Source organism: Rhinopithecus roxellana, chromosome 11 (genome assembly GCF_007565055.1).
Source record: "Rhinopithecus roxellana isolate Shanxi Qingling chromosome 11, ASM756505v1, whole genome shotgun sequence".
Lineage (NCBI taxonomy): Eukaryota > Metazoa > Chordata > Mammalia > Primates > Cercopithecidae > Rhinopithecus > Rhinopithecus roxellana.
The window spans coordinates 134,954,941-134,973,585 of record NC_044559.1 but is presented as its reverse complement, the minus strand read 5'-3'; the positions used below and the strand labels follow the sequence as shown (position 1 = coordinate 134,973,585).

General features: G+C 51.3%; 1 protein-coding gene across 3 annotated transcripts; it reads right to left on the bottom strand.

Annotated features, from left to right (window-relative positions):
- Nucleotides 1–641: 641 nt before the first annotated feature.
- On the bottom strand, nt 642–12,793 carry TBATA (thymus, brain and testes associated). 3 transcript variants are annotated; one of them, XM_030940757.1, is made up of 9 exons: nt 12,722–12,793; nt 11,206–11,441; nt 8,997–9,146; nt 7,964–8,043; nt 6,552–6,737; nt 4,599–4,680; nt 3,625–3,769; nt 1,926–1,978; nt 642–862 (listed from the first exon to the last, which is right to left on the bottom strand). In XM_030940757.1, the coding sequence occupies exons 1-9, from the start codon at nt 12,760–12,762 to the stop codon at nt 777–779; spliced, it is 1,059 nt and encodes a 352-aa protein (XP_030796617.1). In that variant the 5' UTR covers nt 12,763–12,793; the 3' UTR covers nt 642–776. The 3 variants fall into 3 exon arrangements, with proteins under 3 accessions (XP_030796617.1, XP_010361155.1, XP_010361156.1); XM_010362853.1 differs by having other exon boundaries at nt 6,552–6,734; XM_010362854.1 differs by having other exon boundaries at nt 6,552–6,734; nt 7,964–8,040.
- Nucleotides 12,794–18,645: the final 5,852 nt, after the last annotated feature.

The window sequence follows — 18,645 nt, the reverse complement described above, 5'->3', positions numbered from 1 at the left end:
ATTTTTAGTAGAGATGGTGTTTCGCCATGTTGGTCAGGTTTGTCTTGAACTGCTGACCTCAGGTGATCCGCCCACCTCAGCCTCCCAAAGTCCTGGGATTATAGGCGTGAGCCACCGCACCCAGGCAGAATGCAGTTTTTAGGAGCAGGGATTCTGGAGCCAGACATCCAGGCTTTGGATCCTGACTCTGCCACTAGTAAACTGTAGGACTTTGGACAAGTTTGACTTGCATGTGTGTAGATATGTACTGCATATAAAGCACATATGTGCTCATCACCAGCTTTTACCTAAGTCGCTGCCTCTGTGGCCAGCACACACAAAAACAGAAACTCAGTAATTGGCAACAGTGATCATTCTAAGGAGGCCTGCATGTTCCCCGACCTCTGCTCTATCCTACCCAGAGTCCTATGTGTCTTAGCTCCAGGAGGGGCAGAGCCCCTTTCTCAGGGTGCCCCAACTGCCATCTGCCCTTCAGTTCTCTAGAACATAAAAGAACCAGGGAAGCCCCAAGTGGAGGTAGCACTCGGGCTTTCCCATGGGAGTGGGGAGTGGGGATGGTTCCGTGTAGCCCAGCTCTCTCCTGGAATCGGTGACCCCAAGCACAGGCCTCCCACTGCTAGGAGAGCAGAACTGTCCTTTCCCAGGGAAGACAGGTTTTATTCAGTAGACTTTTCATGGTAGGGAATCAGGTACTGCTATGAAGGTGGTGGAGACAGAAACACCCCTGAACCCTTAGGGCTGCTCTTGAGCAAGGCAGGGGAAGGTGTTAGGGTCCCTCAGCTCTCTGCCCTCGGCTTCGATGTCTTCTCCTCTGTGTTCTGGCTTGAATGCATCCGGAGGACTTGAGCTTCTCCAATGTACTCTAGTGGGAGGAGAGACAGCAGGCAGGAGAGGACCAGGAAGGTGGGGCCCCCACCTGGGAGCTGCAGGTAGATGTGTGGATGTGTGGATGTGTGAGTGCTGAGGGGGAAGGCCTGAGTCATGCCCAGCTTCTGCTCTGAGCTCTGCTAGTGACTGAGGAGGGAATCCAACCTGAGAGGAATGGAGCGAATGGAATCCAACCTCTCTTTTCAACATCCAAGTAACAAATATCAATGAGATACCTACTCTGTGCCCCTCTGCCAGGCACTCTGGACTCTTGATGGTCTAAACAGGGAGAATAATATACATTGAGGATGTGTTTCCTCTTCTCTCCCCTCCAGCCTGCTGCCACCCCCGCCCTCCACTCTAGTCTAAGGCACTGGGATGCCTGCAGCAGCCTCTCCTGGTCTCCCTCACCTATTCTTGTCCCCCATAGTCCATGCTGCACACAGTAGCCAGAGGGGGCAAGCGCACCCTGCTCATAACCCTTATGCACCCATGCACACACCTGGCCTTTACCGCGGGCCAGCTCCTCCCACCTGTCTCATCCCTTCCTTACCACTGTCCCTCACCCAGAAGGCCCCAGCCACCATGGTCTGCTTGCTTTTCCACCAGCACACCAAGAGGTGGGAGCTTTGCTGGTTGGTTCTTCCTAGACTTGGGTAGAGCTGTATCTTTCCTGCTGTTCAGCTCTAGGAGCCCTCTCCCCACCTGCCAGTCTGTCTCACTACTGACCACAGAGCCCTGTTATTCTCCTTACAGTATCTGTCGCCACTCCTCCCCAGGTGTTTTAATTTGTTGTCTGTATTCCTCCTTGCTGGGATATAAGTTCCGTGACAGCAGGAACTTGTCTGAATTCTTCTTCAATGATCCCCAGAGCTCAGCACATCGTGGGTGCTCAATAAATATTTGTTAATGAATGAATATGAATAAGTGAATGAATAGATGAAATGAGTAGCTTCCTTGGGCAGGGACTCATCTCCAAGTTGACTGGAATCCCCTGAGAAATCCAGCCAGAGTGGGCCTTGGTGACCCCCCGAATGACCCACTACTTGGAATCTTACCTGGTTTTTCACTTTTTGAAAAAGGTGACATCTTCGTTTTCTTCGGGGATTGACTGTGACCAAATACAAAGAAGGGGCTGGGAAGGTCATGCTGGAAACCTGACCCCACAGGTGGCAGGGGAGACAGGGAGGTGGGGAGGTGGTGCAGGTGCAGTCAGCTGTCTGCTCCAGGGAGAGGCAAGAGTCACCCCTCCTGGAGGACCAGAGAACATCTGTCCGTGGCTAGCACCCAGGTGGCCTTCCTGTGTCACCCCAGGCCAGACCCAGACTACTGCGGCCCTGCTGTCTGCAGTTAGTTCCACTGGGAAGCAAGGCCCACCTGTCCCTGGAGCGACAAGGCATGGACTCTGCACCAGCCCTTCCCCTAGCCCTCACTCACTTGCTCCACTGCTTTCCTTGTGGACTTCCCTTTGAGTGGGCAAGACAAGAACCCTGCGTCTCAAATGAATTAAAAGTATGAAAGATGCTCTTCTGTCTTGTATTGGGCTTTACATCTCTCCCTGCCTCTTTATGTGCCTGATGTTATTTTCCCTCCCTACAACTCTGGGAGGGGCTTCTTTTGAGAGATGGATGAAGCTGACGATCGCAGCTGGGAGGTGGTTTGCCCGAGGTCACAGTGGAGCCTGTCTTCCTCACTATGCCGTTCCTCCTCTGCTCTCTCAGAGTGGAAGGGAACACCAAGTCCAAGGCCACGCAAGAACCCATGCCTTCAAGAAACCTCAGTTCACCCCTACCCTTGCGTCTTCTCAGCAAGCCCACCCATGCTCCAGACACCCCAAACTTGGCATTCCCCAATTGTATACCTTCTTGACTTCCATGCCTTCGCCCTGGCTGGTCCCACTTCCCAGGATGACCTTTTCCCACGCTTTCATTTGCTCAATCAAATCCTACCCCTCCTATCAGTTTTTCCCAAACTGTTGGAAGCACTCAGGTGACTGTTGAAAATACAGGCCACCCTGCTTCACCCTGGCCTGCTACGTTAGAATCTTTAGGGGTCTGCATTTTTAACAAGCTCCCAGGGCGACTCTGAGTGCTGCTGGCCTTGGGAGTCAGTCGGGTTCGAGTCTGAATCCCAGCCCTTCTGCTGACCAGTCAGGTTACTTTGGGAAGGCCATTCTATTGTTCCTGAGCCTCAGTTTTTCCCATCTGTAAAATGGAGCTAATACTGCCTCAGTGGGTTGTTGGATGGACTAGAAAACCGTGGAACACCCAGCGGTGTTAGGCAAACTTATTGCTGCTCCGTGTGGCCTTGTTGACTCTCAGGCTCCACTCACCTGCTTTGTCAGGCCTACCCCAGTTTGTAATTAATCTTTCTCTTCCAGCCACCACGGCACTTAGTACTAGTATAAAAGCACTGTCTTCCATTAGCGTTTTGTCTCCACTCATGTCTTCCCATAGACCAAAGAGCTTCTGAAGGGCTAGATGTGGCTAGACCAGCCCAGCTGGTTAAAACTGACACTGGTGGCCCCCTCGGGGTCTCCCCACCCCTGGCAGTTCGGGGGCTGCTCTGGCTGTGTCGGCCTTGAAGTGGCTTGGGTAGCACTAGAAGATCCCTGGGGGAGGGGCTGAGCCTCTGCCTCCAGGACAGACTCAGTCAACCCAGGCCCTGGCCAGCACCAGGCTCCCTTCTCCAGGTCCCACTGGCCTCACCTGGGAGGACAGAAGGCTGCAGAAGGGCGGGGGCGGGGTGGGGGCCCACCTGCAGGGTGGCTCTTGCTTCTCTTGAGGAGGTTGGTGCACATCTTGGAGCTGGTTTAGGAGCTTTTCTGTAGGGATGGAGACTAGGGGCTGGGGAAGGAGCTGAGCCACTGCTGTCTGCAGGAGTCCCAGAGCAAGGTCTTTTTCTGAAAGCACAACCCGGGGGCAGAGTCCTCAGCCCCCAGCCCCCTTCCTGCCCCTGTGGTGGGGCCAGAAGCAGGGCCTCCATCCAGGGCAGCTTTCTCTAAGCATCCCACCTTCTGCCCTCGGGTCCCCTCAGGAGACCTCCCCCTTCTCTCCTGGCCCATGTGTGCAGAGCCCCTAGCCCTTTCACATCCCTGTCCTGCCACATAAGGATGTGTATGCCTTGTGCTCGGCCCTAGCTGGCCCGGCCCTCCTGCCCACCATATCCCCAGGCCCACGCTGGGAAGTCTACTGGGGACGTGCTTTCCTCCTCCTTCTTCTCCTTCACTCTCCTGTCCAGGAAGTCTTCTCCAGTTAGCTTCCTGGTTCTCATCACTCCTCACCCTTCTACTCAGATGCACCCCCCACCCACTGTCCCAGTGTGTCCATGTGTGTATTCATGTGTTTATGTGTATACACATGTGTAGCCCTATGTGTGTACACTTGCACCTGTATGTGTGGGTCTCCCACTGCAATGTGTGAGGGGCTGTGTCTGCTAAGTACAGTCTTTGGATTTTTTCCTCCCCGGTGTCTAGGCCTGGGGTCAGTGTGAAAGAGGAGCTGAGGTAAGGAGCAAGGGTAAGGAAATCCTGCTGAGGAACTGGGGAGGAGGAAGCAGAGATGCTGTCCAGCTGGGAAGGTTTACTTTGGGGCTAACCAACCAGAGAAGCCTCCGTGGAAGGCCCCCTCCAGGGTGGGAGCTGAGTGACATTTGAGTACTGCAGAACCAGAGATCAAGGGCAGGACCTTGGCAGCCTCCACTGAGAGAGCACTGCAGCGCTGTGTCCTCACCCTTGGGCGGAGCGTAGAGCAGCCAGAACTGGATTGCGCTTAGGGAGTCTGTTTCCAGGATCTGACACAGGAGCTCCAGGACCTGTGGGCAGGAGGCCAGCACATTCCAGCCAGGAGTACAGGCACAGAGTACAGGCACATGTAGGTTTGGAGGGCACCAAGGGAACCCTTCCCCCAAAGTGGGCTCTCAGAGGTGTCTGCTGGGCTAAACTTGCTCCCACGAAGTCCATGCCTTTCCTCCACATTGGCCTTTGCACTTAACAGAGGGCTTTCTCTCACGACAGTCCGGGAGGAAGATTCTTAACCTTCCTGCTGGACAGGTGGAGAGTCCGAGGCCCTGAGAGGGGATGCTAGCAGGAAGCTGGTGGTAAAACGCAGCCTCAGCGGAAGGCTCTGTGGACCCCACATCCCTGAAGCCTGCTTGGCTGGTTATTCTCTAGGGCCCCTCACTGGGAAGCCCAAGGTCAGAGCTGGCCAGTCAGCTCCTCAGAGACACACCAAATCCCACATGCCCAGGGCCTTGGTGTGGGGATTTCAGGAACCCCAAGGTATGCCACACACCAAAAGTCCCAGAGTCTGGGGATGTTGGAAAAGGGGTGGGGGAAGCCCAGAGTGCAGCCTGAGGGGCAGCACATGCCATTTCTGCAAACTGCTCAGCACCGGGTTCCCTCCTGCAGAGCTGTGGGCATGCTTGGCTCCTTGCTGCATCCTCAGCCTTTGACATCTTGCTACCTCTGGGCTCATTTTCCCCTGCGTTCCCCAGTCAGTTAGCATCAGGAAAAGATCCAGCTCTGTCTCGGATGGGCTATGGGGGCTCCCTAGGCCAGACTGCTGCTGGTGGCTGTAGCTATGGCAGGCTGGAGTTGGGGCCCGAGGTGAAAGGTGGAAGCCCTGGAGTCCTAGGGAAGTGAGTCCCCCTCAGCTCTTGGCGGTCAGTCATCCCAGGACCTGGAGGGGCCTGTTGGTTCCCAGCAGGTCAGCCTCATCCTCAGCAGAGTGGAATCTGGGCTGGGCCTCTCCCCAGGCCTCTGTCTGCTTAGGGGCCCACCCTCATCCCCAGATGCCCACCCGCCGTGCTAACCCACCCTGACCTGCCCCTGGGCCCTTCTCCATTCTCCGTATCCAACTTACCTGCCCTGTGCCCCCTCCCCACAGGACCCGAGAACCTAATTCCAGGTGAGGTGAGGCTGCCCTATGGTGGAGAAAGCACCTTAGTCCTGGCTATGCTGCTCCGCCTCAGGGGACCTGGCCCATGGACTATCACTTGGCAGGGCCTCAGCCTCCCCATCCATGGCATGGGGGTGCCAGGCCCTGTCTGCTCTATCCACTTGACTGCACTGTGGCAAAGTTTCAGAGGGAGTGTGTGCCTGACAGCACTGGTCACAAGGAAGGTGGCAGGATGCTGGCTCTACCTCTGGCCTTTCTTGGAGGACATCCATGCATTTTCACAGGGACCTCTGATGCCTTCACCCACCGGGATGAGGCATGGACTCATCTCAGGCCTTGCTGGGGAAACATGAGCATGGTGGGCTCTGTGCTCACTGAAGCGCAAGCCAGGCCCCTCTCTGCGTGTGGACACTAGGCTGGGCCTAGCCGTCCAGGCTGTGGGGTGTGGCCTGCTATGGTGGGCAGGACCTCCTTCTTCAACCCACCATTGCAGCTCCCTTCACTAACTCAGCAAATGCCACAGCAGGAAGGGACCCTCGATAGCAATGCGTTCATGCTTCCAGTGGATAGATCACAGAACTAGGGCCCAGGGAGGGGCAAGGACTCACATGGAAACCTAGAGGCAGCAGGGGGTCATAGCCCTGGCTGCTGGCTCCCCAAGGCTGGAGTTTTCTGGTCTTAACGGTCCTAGGCATCAGTATCCCTGGGAGGGGCCGTGCCCTAAAGCGGTTTGTAGGACTCCTAATATGGAGAGCCAGGACCCTGGGAGCAGAACTGGGTCCTCACCAGCAGCTCCTGATCCTGAAGGAGGAAGGCCTGGACTCCCTCATCTCTGCTGGAAGACTGACTCTGCTGGCCCTGGTGGGATCTGCGGCGGCCGACAGCCCGAGTGGAAGCGGGGATGAGCCTCCCAGTCTCCGCTGAGTACTTTGCGCCCTGCTCCCGCAGAGGCTCCTCCTCCTCCTCCTCCTGCTGGGACAAAAGTGGCCAGAGACTCCAGGCAGTCAGCAAGAGGGGAGGAAGAGGGCCGAGGGGAAGAGAGGAGCAGGATGCCGGGTCACAATCCCCAGGGCATTTTGCCCCCCATATCCCAGCATCACAGCATTGCCAGGGTCCTAGGGTATCATCCAGCTCTGCCACTCACTCCCTGCCACCTGCCTTAGACCCCCTCCTTGGGCATCCCCAGCCCACTCTCTGGCAGCCAGCCCTTCCACTCTCAGCTATCATGCTCAAACTAGCAAAAACTCTTCCTCCTGAACTCAGTAAGGGAGGGTCGATCGCTGGACGCCTGCAGGTGGTTCTCATTCTTCCTCCCAGGCAGATCCTCCCTGCTGCTCCTCCCCATAGCCATCAGAGATTTGAAAACAGCATCCTGCAGCAAGGGCCCACCGCCTACCTTAATTCCAGCTCAGCTGCCCCCAGGTCTGTCCCAGAGAGGCCTGGGGCCTGGGGCCTCCTGCTCTTGCAATTCTAGTTAAGACTGGTAGTATCCTTCCCCCCATTTTAAAGATAGGAAAACAGAGACGCAGACAGCTTAGCTGAGTTGTCCTGAGTGCCACAGTGAGTTAGCTGTGAGCAGGAATGAGAAGCCGGGCCTCTGCCTGCCCACTCTGGTTGCCCAAGACAAGGGGCAGGAGCAGACTGTCATAAGAGCAATTCCAGTCACCTTTGAGCTGCCTCTCAGGTGAGTTTACTGTTTTATCATCAAATGGCACCCACGGAGTCACCCCTACCATGTTTGAAAACCTTCTGAGATTCTCTGCTCCTTATGTGATTAGATACGAAAAAGTTTGGAGATTAAGAACAAGCTGCTCCTCCCTACATTCAAAGTCTGCACCCACCCCCCTGCCACCTTTCCCATTGCTGCCCACTTATAGCCTGGTTTCTGATGATGCCCTGAGTTTGCCAGCTTTTGAGCTGCTGAGCTAGGTGCCTCTGCTTGGAACTCCTCAGTCCCCTTGTGAACATCTCACTTAGATATCGCAGGCCCCCAAGTGCTGCCTGTCCTAAAACCCCTGCTTGGATTTCTCCACCTAGGTGTGCTCTCTCCCTCACTGTGACCTTTCCCCCGATGTTTGTAAGAATCAGTCCCCTCTACCCCACCTCTGGTAGGCTGAACTGACTCGGGAGGGATCTCCTTATTCAGAGAAGGATCTGTTTCACCTCTTCCCAGACTAGCTCCTGTGTTCCGCACCCACCTCTTTCTTCTTCAGCTCATCCTCCTTGGTGAAGAAGGCCACCCGGGAAGCCAGGTCCTTCAACTCCTTCTTCCAGGCTTCTGGAGGAGGGGACAAGGTCCTGCCAACTGAAGTCAGGGGCCCTCCTCCCCTCCCTGTGCCACCAGGCCTTGGTAGAGGAGTCTGCTCTCCTTCCTGGCCTCCCTGCCTGGATCTTAAAGGGAAAGGGGCAGGCAGTGCCCTGGAGGGAGAAGGCTCTGGATTCACACCATGGGTGGTGGTTGTGGCAGTGGGTGAGGTGCGGGGGTGGGGCGTTGCTTTCCTTCTAGCAAGGGCTGATGTTGATGTCCTAGCCTGTGCATTTCTAGAGGATGCTGGAGAACATTTGGTTACCTGTGCCAAGATGCACATGGTTTCATCTAGTTTGGTCTCTTTTAGGTTCCTGAGGCCAAGACTGAAGCTGAGGAGATACGAATGGGCCTGTTACTAAGAAATCGAACTAATTCCTGGAGAGGGTGGCAAAGAGAGCCGCAGCCAGCCTTCCAAGTCTGTCTGCCCTGCACCGGCAGCCCCAGTCCCTTCTCCAGGATCTCTCCCCTGTCCCCACCAAACTGGCTTCCAGCACCTCAGTCAAGGAAAGGATAACGCTGGGCAGAGTGGAGACCTCTGGAACGCCAAGCCAGCACTGTGGCTGATCGTTCTGGTTGGCCAAGGCCTGAGCACACCAGTTACTAAATATTTCCTATAGCATTCTGGCCTACAGCTGCCAGTCACATGACTGCAGGCTCAACATCTGCTTGCCCTCTGCATGTTATTACTCCTCAAGCACCTCAAATCCAAGCAGGGGTGCATTTCTGCTGGCTAGGACTTGCTGGGTGGGGAGTAATGCAGAGATTAGGCTGTCCAAGGAAAGGGGAGAAAAAGTGGGTTCCCTCAACAGACCTCACTCACCTAAGAGCAATGGCCCTTTCCTTCTGGGCACCCACCCAAGGGAGGCAGCCTTGGGGAGAGGCATGAGCCCCAGGGTAGAGGGAGGTATGGTCCAAGTACCCACCAGAAGAAAGCTGGGGGTTCCGATTAGACTGTGGGTCTCCAATGGGGGCAGAGATGGTTGGCATCCCCATTTGACAGCCGGAAAAGATAGTCGACTCAGGCAAGGGGGCTGGAGAGTCCCTGACGACACAAACAGGCTTCCCGGTGAGATCTGCAAAGGGTTAGAGGCTGTGGGAAGGGAGGCTTAGGTGGACCTTAAGAGCTCCAGGAGGCTGGGAAGAGGCTGAAGGGCAGGGTGATTCCAGCTCCACCTCTTCCAGTAACCACAGGCTGATAGATTATCAGAGCTGGGAGGGCCTTGCAACCACCTAGACCAGAGACCACCTCACCCACAGGGGGAACTTAGAATGGACAGGGGAAGGGCCTGTTCAGTGCCACACTGTGAGTTGGGCAGAGGTGAGACAAGAACTTAGGCTTCCTGGGCCCCTAGTCCCGAGGATCTTCTGATTTCCTATGACAGTGCAACAAACTGCTGATGTGAGTACACAGGGGTAGGTAGGCAGCTTAAATATGAGAATGCTGGGGCAAGGGCATTAAGTCACAGTTCGTGATGGGCAAGGCCCGGGCTCACATCACAGGGAAAGAGATTGAGCCACACCCTCTACAGAAAACTGCTATCAGTCAGCCTGTGCAAGGCTGCATGCAGGGTGGCCTGGAGGTAGTAGGGGCCGTTTACACGTGAGGACCCTTCTGGCTAACCCTGGGTGATTATTATATCAGTATTGATAGTGAGGCTTGAAGACCGGCCTGGTGAGGACCTAGCAGGGCTGCTCTCCCCTCCCTGAAACACTTCCCTTTTGGTGCCAGGACCCCTCACTCTTGTTCCGGCTCACTACCTCTCCTCATCTCCTCTGCTGACTTCTCATCTTCTCAACCTCTTAATCTTGGGGTCCCCAGGGACCTGTCCCCAGGTTTTTCTCTCCTGTACCTACATGGACTCCTTGGTGATCCTACCCAGGCCCACCACTTAAAACACCCCCTCTCGAATGGCTCTCACATCTGTGTCTCTGCCCTGAACACCAGATCCGACTGTTCCCCTGCACCTCCACCTGAAGGTCTAGAAAGCATCTCACGTCACCCACCTCCCACATCCAAGACCAAACCCCTGACTCCCTCGAAGCCTGCAGTGGCCCTTCCGCTGATTTCCCTGTCTCAGTCAATGCACTCCAGTTTCCCAGATGCTCAGGCCAAAAATCTAAGTCGGTCTTGCCTCTTCTCTTCCTCTCACTCCGCTTTTAATCAATCACCGAGTCCTACTGACTTTACCTTCCACATATCTCCAGGATAGAGCCATGGAGTCTTCCACTTCTAGCCCCTGGTCCAAGCCACAGTTAAGACAGAGGCCAGGATGACCTTGCTAAAACATCTCACTTCCGTGCTCTCAGCCTTCCAAGGGCTCCAGCTGATTCAGGAAGGTGGCTTAATGGTGACAGTAGTGGCCCAGATGCATAGCTGACTTGGGCCCACTGTCTCCCTGATGCCTTCTTCGTTCTCCTCTCCTGCTTTACTCCAGCCAGACCAGCTTCTGCTTCCTTGCTGCTGCTCCAACAGAGTGGGAGCACTCTTGCCTCCCGGCCTTTGTTTTTGCTGATATACCTGCTTGAGACATCCTTCCCCCTGCTGTGTGCACAGTTCCTATGTAGTCCTTCACTCAAACGTCATGTTAATGGCCATGTCTTCTGTGACCACCTTTTAAAAACAGCAATCTTCCCACTGCAGCCTGGGCACTTGACACCTTCCCCATCTCCCATCCCTCCCCACTGGAGGTCAGTCCAGGGGGGCGGCCACCATGTCTGTCTTGTTCACTGTTGTATCCCCAAGGCCTAAAAAAGTGCCTAGCCCATAGTTCACACTCAAGAAATATTTGATGGCTGGCTGGGTGGCTGAGTGGCTGACATGGCCTAAGTTAGAGGACTTAGAGAACAGAGCACTGCTCCAGGACAGAACTTACCCCTTTCTCTGATTTGTAAAATGGGAGAACCCAGCAGTCAGGGGAATCCTGTAGGGAACCTGTCACCCACCCTTGGAGGGCTTCTCTCCTGCCCACCAAGTGCAGTCCTGGCTGGGTTCTTGGCAGCCCTGGGATCCTGGCCCCTATCCTCTCTGGGCCCCAGCCTGGAAGTGGGCTCTGCCATCAATTCTTCCTTCCCAGTTCTCAAGACCAATTTGTGATACTCCCTCTGCTCCCACCCCAACCAGCTGGGCCCTACCTTGGATGTGGGTCACATGCTGAGGGTGTGGGTGGTGCCGGGAGAAGAAGGAGTGGTGACTGAGGCGTCCAAAGCAGTAGGTGCTAGGAGTTTGGGGCTTGGGGGTCCTCAATGCCCGGCGGATCCGCTCGAAATCCACAATCCCTGGGATCACCAGTTCTTTCTGTGGCCCACTGTCCCCAGCGCTCCTTGGCTTGCGTCCTGACTTCTTCTCGGGTTTCAGCTTAGCCTTTGGACTGAAGGAGGGGGTTTCAGGAGAAGCTAATGGAGCCTCCTCTGGCAGTGGGCCCACCTGGGCTCAGAGCTCAGTGCTTATGACAGGCCCCTTCCTGAGGAGCTCTGAAATCTGGTTTCCTGGGTTTCACCACCACCTCCATAGCACCAAGCTAGGCCTCCCCCAGAGTCCTTTCCCAACTGGTACAATCCTGTCCTGATTAGTCTTCCTTATCAGGGAGCTAGCATCCATTTGAGGGAACTTAGACTCTTCCAGCACCCCAGTTTTTTCCCAGAGACCATATCTGAAACCAGAAAGAGAAGCTGCAGACCCACCTACTCATCAAAATACCCAGGATGGAGCAAAGTCACCTTATATACATCCCTGGGGATGGGGCTGGTCCCAGCAAGGGCCTCCCCCAAGCCAGGCTATGGATAGCCCAGAGGCCAGCTATAGGCTGCCATCCTCCCGCATGCATTCAGGAGCGGCCTTGGCTCAGACTCAGCGTCCAGAAGCCAGAGCTGAAGCTTAGGCCAGATCAGACCAGCAAGTTCTGTTCCCATGGGGGTCCCTCCTAGGAAAGGAAGAGATGATGCAGCAGCTACTGGGGCTGTGACGCTGAGGGAAGCTTCAAGCTCTATTTTGCTTTGCTGGAGACAAGCCAGCTCAGGTCCTCTGTCCTCTACCCCCACCCCTCCCCTTCCTGAGAACGCTGTGCATCTGCCCTTGGAGGAAGGTCAACATCAGCAAAGGTGGCCCACTCTCCACCAGAGGCCTGCTGGAACCACCTGCCTGATCGCTGTCTGTATGCCCTTCTCACGGTGGCCCTGGCTGAAGGGAGTCCTTTTGGAGTACAGATGGACTCTGGATGTGCTAAGCAAGGTGTGCTGCCCCCGGACCCTCTGAGGACTCCACTGACCTGGCCCCTGAGTTTCCTGATCCATTCTCCATTCGCCTCTAAGGGATCTGGGGCTTAAAGAAACAAAGCAAACCTTCTCTGAAAGTTGCAGTTAGCTGTCCTCTTCTACTCCCAAGTGACAGAGGAAATCACCTGCTGAGAACCCCTGGAACTCCTCTGCTCAGTGCTTCTGGCCCCTGCCCAGGAGGGGCAAAGCCCATTACCTGGGCTAACTTGGGCCTGAGGATCCATTGGGGGGTCTGGCTGACTGGCAGCAGCAGTTCAGTAAGAACCACCTCTCTTGGACTCCTAATCTGTTGAGATCCCCCAAGGCCACCTTTGTCTTCCACCCTGCCCTACCCCAAGCCCTCCTCAGTCAGCAGGGTGGGCATTTGGAGCCTCACCTCATCAGTGGATATTCAGCCAATTGAACATCTGTAGCCATTGTATGCTTTCTAACAGACTAAAGGCCAGTGCACTTAATACTAGTGTTGAAGATGCAGAACAGGAACTCTCACGAACTGGCGGTGGAAGTGTAAACAGGAACAGGCACTTTGGAGAGAGAAATGGTAACATCTTATAAAATTGAGCATTTGCATGCTGTATCACTCAGCAATTTCTTTCCCAGGTATAAGAGAAATTCTCACAGACGTACCACAGGGGCTACTTGTAAGAATATTCATACAAACACCGTTCAAAATAGCAAAAACCTAGTGGCAACCAAAATGTCTGATGGCAGAAGAATGGATAAGTAAGCTGTGGTGCATTCAGACAGTGGGATACTTTATTGCTATGAAAATAAATGAGCCATAAATGAGCCACAGCTACATGTAACAACATGAATGAATCTTATAATCAGTATGAGAAACCTTACAGTTCTTGGTTTTGGGATGTTATATTTATGCAATCCTATTAACTCAATTTGCTTTTTATTAATTACTATTAATAGGCTACAGTGTAACAAGATATATGCATTTGAAACAACACAATTGTTGTCATCCACTATATATAATGTGTGGATAATATAAAGTAACTACTAAACTGTATAAATGATGTGTTTAAAAACATATTATTTCTCTTTCATAAGTGGTTTAGTTTATGTGTGTTCTGGAGGACCACAAGTTCCAAAGGACCACATAGCCTGAGATCCTTTCTAAAAATAAAAATTTAAAAGCAAAGCAAAATGATCAAGAACATGCGATAAAATAGCAACAACAGCATCAAACAAGGAAATGCTAAGCACGAAATTCACACAGTGGTTATTTCCAAGGGAAGGCGGGGAGGGGAGCTGTGCAGGAGAAGCGCATGTAAGGAGATGTGTTAGTGGTGATGTTCTTGTTCTTGGTTTGGGTGGTGTATTTGCTTGTGTTTATTATATTATTAAGTAAACTAGTTAAATGACATAGATGAAAGATGATAGGTGTCAAAACCAAGAATTGTGATTAAATCTCTGGACCTGAATATATATATCTAGCCAAAGTGCTAGGGATGGGGTTGGGACAGGACATCAGTGCATTCTGAGAATTAACCCTCAGAGTCACAGAATCTGCAAGGGACCCCAGAGATCTCCCAATGCCAGCCTTCGTCAGGTAGTGGGATGAGTTGGTGTTGTCTGAGATGGAGGAAACAGGGGAGACTTGCTGAGGTCACACAGAAAGAACCAGAGCCCAGGCAGTCTGACTCACAGTTTGCTGATCTTTTCTCTCCTTAAAAGGAAGCTTCAGACATCCTTGATGTCAGGGACTGGGCTCTAGAGTACTTAGATGCTACAATCTTGAGAACAGGGTATCTGGAAGCCCCAAATCCTCCTGCCTGTGGGAAAAAGTACTCTTTAGAACAGAGACTTGCAAATGTGTTTGGCTGTAATGACAGTAAGGAATTCTTTATGTCATGACCCAATTCACACACGGGTTTGTATGTGTGTGTGAAACTAAAACAATAATATCCTGAAGCAATATTTATCAGTACTACATATGATGCACACTGGTATTTTTACCCCATTTTTGGTTTCATTTCTTAAATGTTCGATATGATCCATTAAATTGATCTAATAAGCCATCGGGGGTCATAACCCACAGCAGCTGTAGAGAGGCCGACAGGGACTCTAGTAGGCCAAGCCTGCCTTGTCCAGAGCTTTCTGTCCCTGCTGTCTGTCCCTGGGGCTCCAGCTGGCCAGGCAGAGGGGCCTGAGGGCTCCCACCAATCCAGCCACAGAACTTCCCTTTCTACCTCTGCCCTTCTGGGCTCTCCAGTGTCCATCTCCTCTCCCAAGAGGTCCCTGGACTCACCAAGGCAGTGCCCACTACAGCATGTGTGTGAGAAGCCCTGCTGTCCCAGCAGGAAGGAGCAAGGGGACAAATTGAGGGGAAGGCTGTGGGTTCTGTGTGCAAGTCTGCCTGCTTTGTGACAGTGACCTCAGTGGTTGCTAGGTTACCCCTTTCCCACAACTCCAGAACCTCTGCCCAGCACCTCTCTACCACACCCCTCACCAGTCTCCCCCTCCTGGAAGGGTAGACAAGGGCTGAGGACCTTCTGTCCCTCCTGACTTCCTCGCTGCTTCCCATCCAACACTTTCAATGGGGGCAAAGGGAGAGAAGGAGAGTCTGGGGCTGGTTTTAGCCAGCGAGCAGCGGACGGAGGCGGAACACTGGCAGAGGGCCGTTGGTGGGCTGCGTCCCAGCTTTGTCAGCCCTACCTGGCCTGCTCCCACCACACAGGGGTCAGCTTATGTGCATTCTGGTTCTGGGGGCTCATTCTCTGGGGGGGGGGGGGTGGCTCTTAGAAGGAGAAAAGGTGACAAACCATGTTACCCAGAGGGACCCCAGTCCCTCTCTCTGCATGATAGCTGGGTGGGAAGATTCTGGGCTTTCATTTGGACAGGTGTTCTAATCAGATTTCAACATCCCATAGACCTGTCACTTTGGGTAAATCACCTGGAATGCCACAGATGCAAAATAGTGGGAAGAATCCTTGCTTCGAGTCCCTATTCTGCTACTTCCTAGTTGTGAGGCCTCAGACAATGCACCTGCCTTCTCTGAGCCTTAGTTCCCACATCTCTAAAATGGAGATGATGATACTGCACTTATTCTCACAGGATGTTTGAGAACATTAAGTGAGTTGATAAATATTAAAGTGTTTCAAACAGTATCTGCCCCAAGTATAATTTCTTACTATTATTGCCTTCTCTGGGTCTATAAAATGGGATATACTCGCCTACTTCTGTGGTTGTTCTGAAGACAAACTAATGGAGGTGAAGCCCTTAGTCATATGTCTGGCACACAAGAGATGCTCAAAAAGGATAAGAATCATCATTATTATCGGTAACTTGATGGTGGTAGTGGGATGAGACCTTCATCTGAGAACTATCTTGGATAGTTCACTTTATTTCTCTGAGGCTCAACTTGGACACCTGTCAAATGGGGGTAAGGATAGTTCTTGGCCGACAGGGCAGTAACTCGATCAGATGCTGGGAAGGGTGTAGACAGGCTCTGTAAACTATGGGAAGGCTTGCAGATAGTGCCGGGTGCTGTCCCTCAGAATGATGGGGTGGGCTTTTCCCAGGGCCTTTGCTGTCAGCACCCCTGGCTTCATACTGGTGCTCTGAGGCTTTCAGACTCTGTGTCTTTTCTCTGGGGAGCAAGAAAAGGAAGGTGGGTAGCTAGAGGCAAACCCAAGCCCTTCAAAAGTTCTGCCTCTCTGGCTAAGGGGTGGGGATTCATACCACTATGGTGGCCCCCCTGAGGGCTGGCCTCTGGGTCTTGGCCTACTCCAAATGCCCACTCATCCTTCTGCAGGTCAGGATGTTCCCTGGCTTTTTCTGGGCCTGTCTCTGCAGGAACAAAGTGAGTCTTTTGAAATCATACTGAAAACCCCCTGTTCATACTTCTGGGCATCCTGGCAGCTGTGAAGATAGATGATACAGCATTTGGGAGAAGAGAGGCTTTCTTCCCCATGACAAGCCACTCTTCCCTCCTGCTTTCAGCACTCTTGGGGCATTTCCCACCACGTGAGCTGACTCATCTGAGATGAAAACCCACTCTCATCCTCCCCACTGGTGCCTTGTAATGCTTCAACTATGTTATTTACAATCTAGCATGGGAGTCTGCATAGGGATTGCAGCTGGGGGGGGATGAAAGTGTTCCTCAGGAAATGTCTTCAACACTGGTTTGTAAAAGAAGAGCTGAGGAAACTCTTCTGACTTCTTTGTAGAGTGTCAAAAACTGGAGAGAGATCTGTCAGCCTGGGAGTGCTTTGAGGTACAGTCCTTGGCCTGGATGACTCAGTTACAGCAGAAGCAATATAAACTTCATGGAACACTCCCTATGTGCCAGGCACTGTGCCAACCTCTTAGATATATTACCTCCTGTAATCCTATAGATGGGGAAATTAATGATTAGAGAAATCTTTAGTTATTTGTGTTGCAAATATATTCTCTCCTTTGTGTCTTGCTTGTCTGTGTCTACATGCAGTCTTTTGAAAAAATAATTCCTAATTTTAACATAACCCAATTTATCAATTTTGTCCTTAATGGTTAGTGGGTTTTGTGTCTTAAGAGATCTTTGCCTACCCAAGGTTATGAAGATAATTCTCTTTTATTATTTTCTGAAGATTTACTGTTTTGCTGTTCACGTTTAGATCTACAATCAATATGAAATTGATTTTTGTGTTTGGTGTAAGATAGGGGCCAAAATTTATATATATTTTTTCCATATAAATATCCATTCAACCCAGTACCATTACTTAAAACATTGTCCTTATCTCTGCAGTACCATCTTTATCAAAATTCAAGTATTCATATATGTGTGGGCCTGTCTCTGGACTTTCCATCTACCATTGTGCCAACACTATATTCTCTTAATTACTGTAGCTTTAAATACATCTTGATGTCTATATAAGTGGTATAAGACTTCCAGCTTCGTTTTTTAAGATTGTCTTGGATATTCTAGTTCCTTTGTCTTTCCATGCAAATTTTAGAATAATCTTATTGACATCTACAAACTTTTTGTTTAGATTTTTATAGGAATCAGGTTAAACTTCTGTATCTATTTGGGGAGAATGGACGTCTTTACCATGTTGAGTCTTCCAGTCCATGAACATGGTATGTCTCTCCATTTATTTAAATCTTCCTCGATTAATTTAATCAGCATTTTATAGTTTTCAGCATAAAAGCCCTGGACATGTTTTGTTAGATTTTCACCTATTTCAGTTTTTTTTTAAAGGAACTGTAAATAGTATGATATTTTAAATTTTGATGTCCATATGTGCATTGCTAGTATATAGAAACACTATTAATTTTTGTATGTTAGTTTGTATCCTTCAACCTTGCTGAACTCGCTTGTTAGTTTCTGGAGATATGTTGTAGATTCTCTGGAATTTTCTGCATAGATAATAATATCATATCATCTGCAAATACGGACAGTTTTCTTTCTTTCTTTCTTTCCCATATATATGCCTTCTCTTCTCTTCTCTTCTCTTTTCTTCTCTTCCCTTCCCTTCCCTTCTCTTCTCTTTTTTTTCTCTTCTCTTGTTTTACTACACTGTCTAGAACTTCCAATACTAAGTTGAATAACAGTGGTGAGAGTGCACATCCTTACCTTGTTCCTAATCTTAGGAAATAAACACAGAGTCTTTAACCATTAAATATAATGTCAGCTGTAGGTTTTTTATATATACTCTTTATCAGGTTAAAAAAGTCCCTCTCGGCCGGGCGCGGTGGCTCAAGCCTGTAATCCCAGCACTTTGGGAGGCCGAGACGGGCGGATCACGAGGTCAGGAGATCGAGACCATCCTGGCTAACACGGTGAAACCCCGTCTCTACTAAAAATACAAAAACTAGCCGGGCGAAGTGGCGGGCGCCTGTAGTCCCAGCTACTCGGGAGGCTGAGGCAAGAGAATGGCGTAAACCCGGGAGGCGGAGCTTGCAGTGAGCTGAGATCCGGCCACTGCACTCCAGCCTGGGCGACAGAGCGAGACTCTGCCTCAAAAAAAAAAAAAAAAAAAAAAAAAAAAAAAAAAAAAAAAAGTCCCTCTCTATTCCCATTTCTCTGAGCGTTTTTGTCATAAATGGGTGTTGAATTTTATCAAATGCTTTTTTTCTGCATCAACTAATATGATCATGTGATTTTTCTTCTTTTGCTTGTCAGCACATTTATTTTTCAAATATTGAACTAGCCTTGTATCCCTGGAATAAGCCCCACTTGCTCATGGTGTATAATTCTTTTTATATATTGCTGGATTCTACTTGAAAATATTTTGTTAAGGATTATTGCACCTATATTTATGATGAATATTTATCTGTAGTTTCCTTTTTGTACTGTCTTTCTGTGGT

Coding starts and splice junctions, on each gene's coding strand:
- TBATA (XM_030940757.1), bottom strand. CDS start 12,762: ATGGCTACAGATGTTCAATTGGCTGAATATCCACTGATGAG. Junction 11,442..12,721: donor GCTGAATATCCACTGATGAG/GTGAGGCTCCAA, acceptor CCCCTCCTTCAG/TCCAAAGGCTAAGCTGAAAC. Junction 6,738..7,963: donor ATGAGCTGAAGAAGAAAGAG/GTGGGTGCGGAA, acceptor CTTTTGTCCCAG/CAGGAGGAGGAGGAGGAGGA.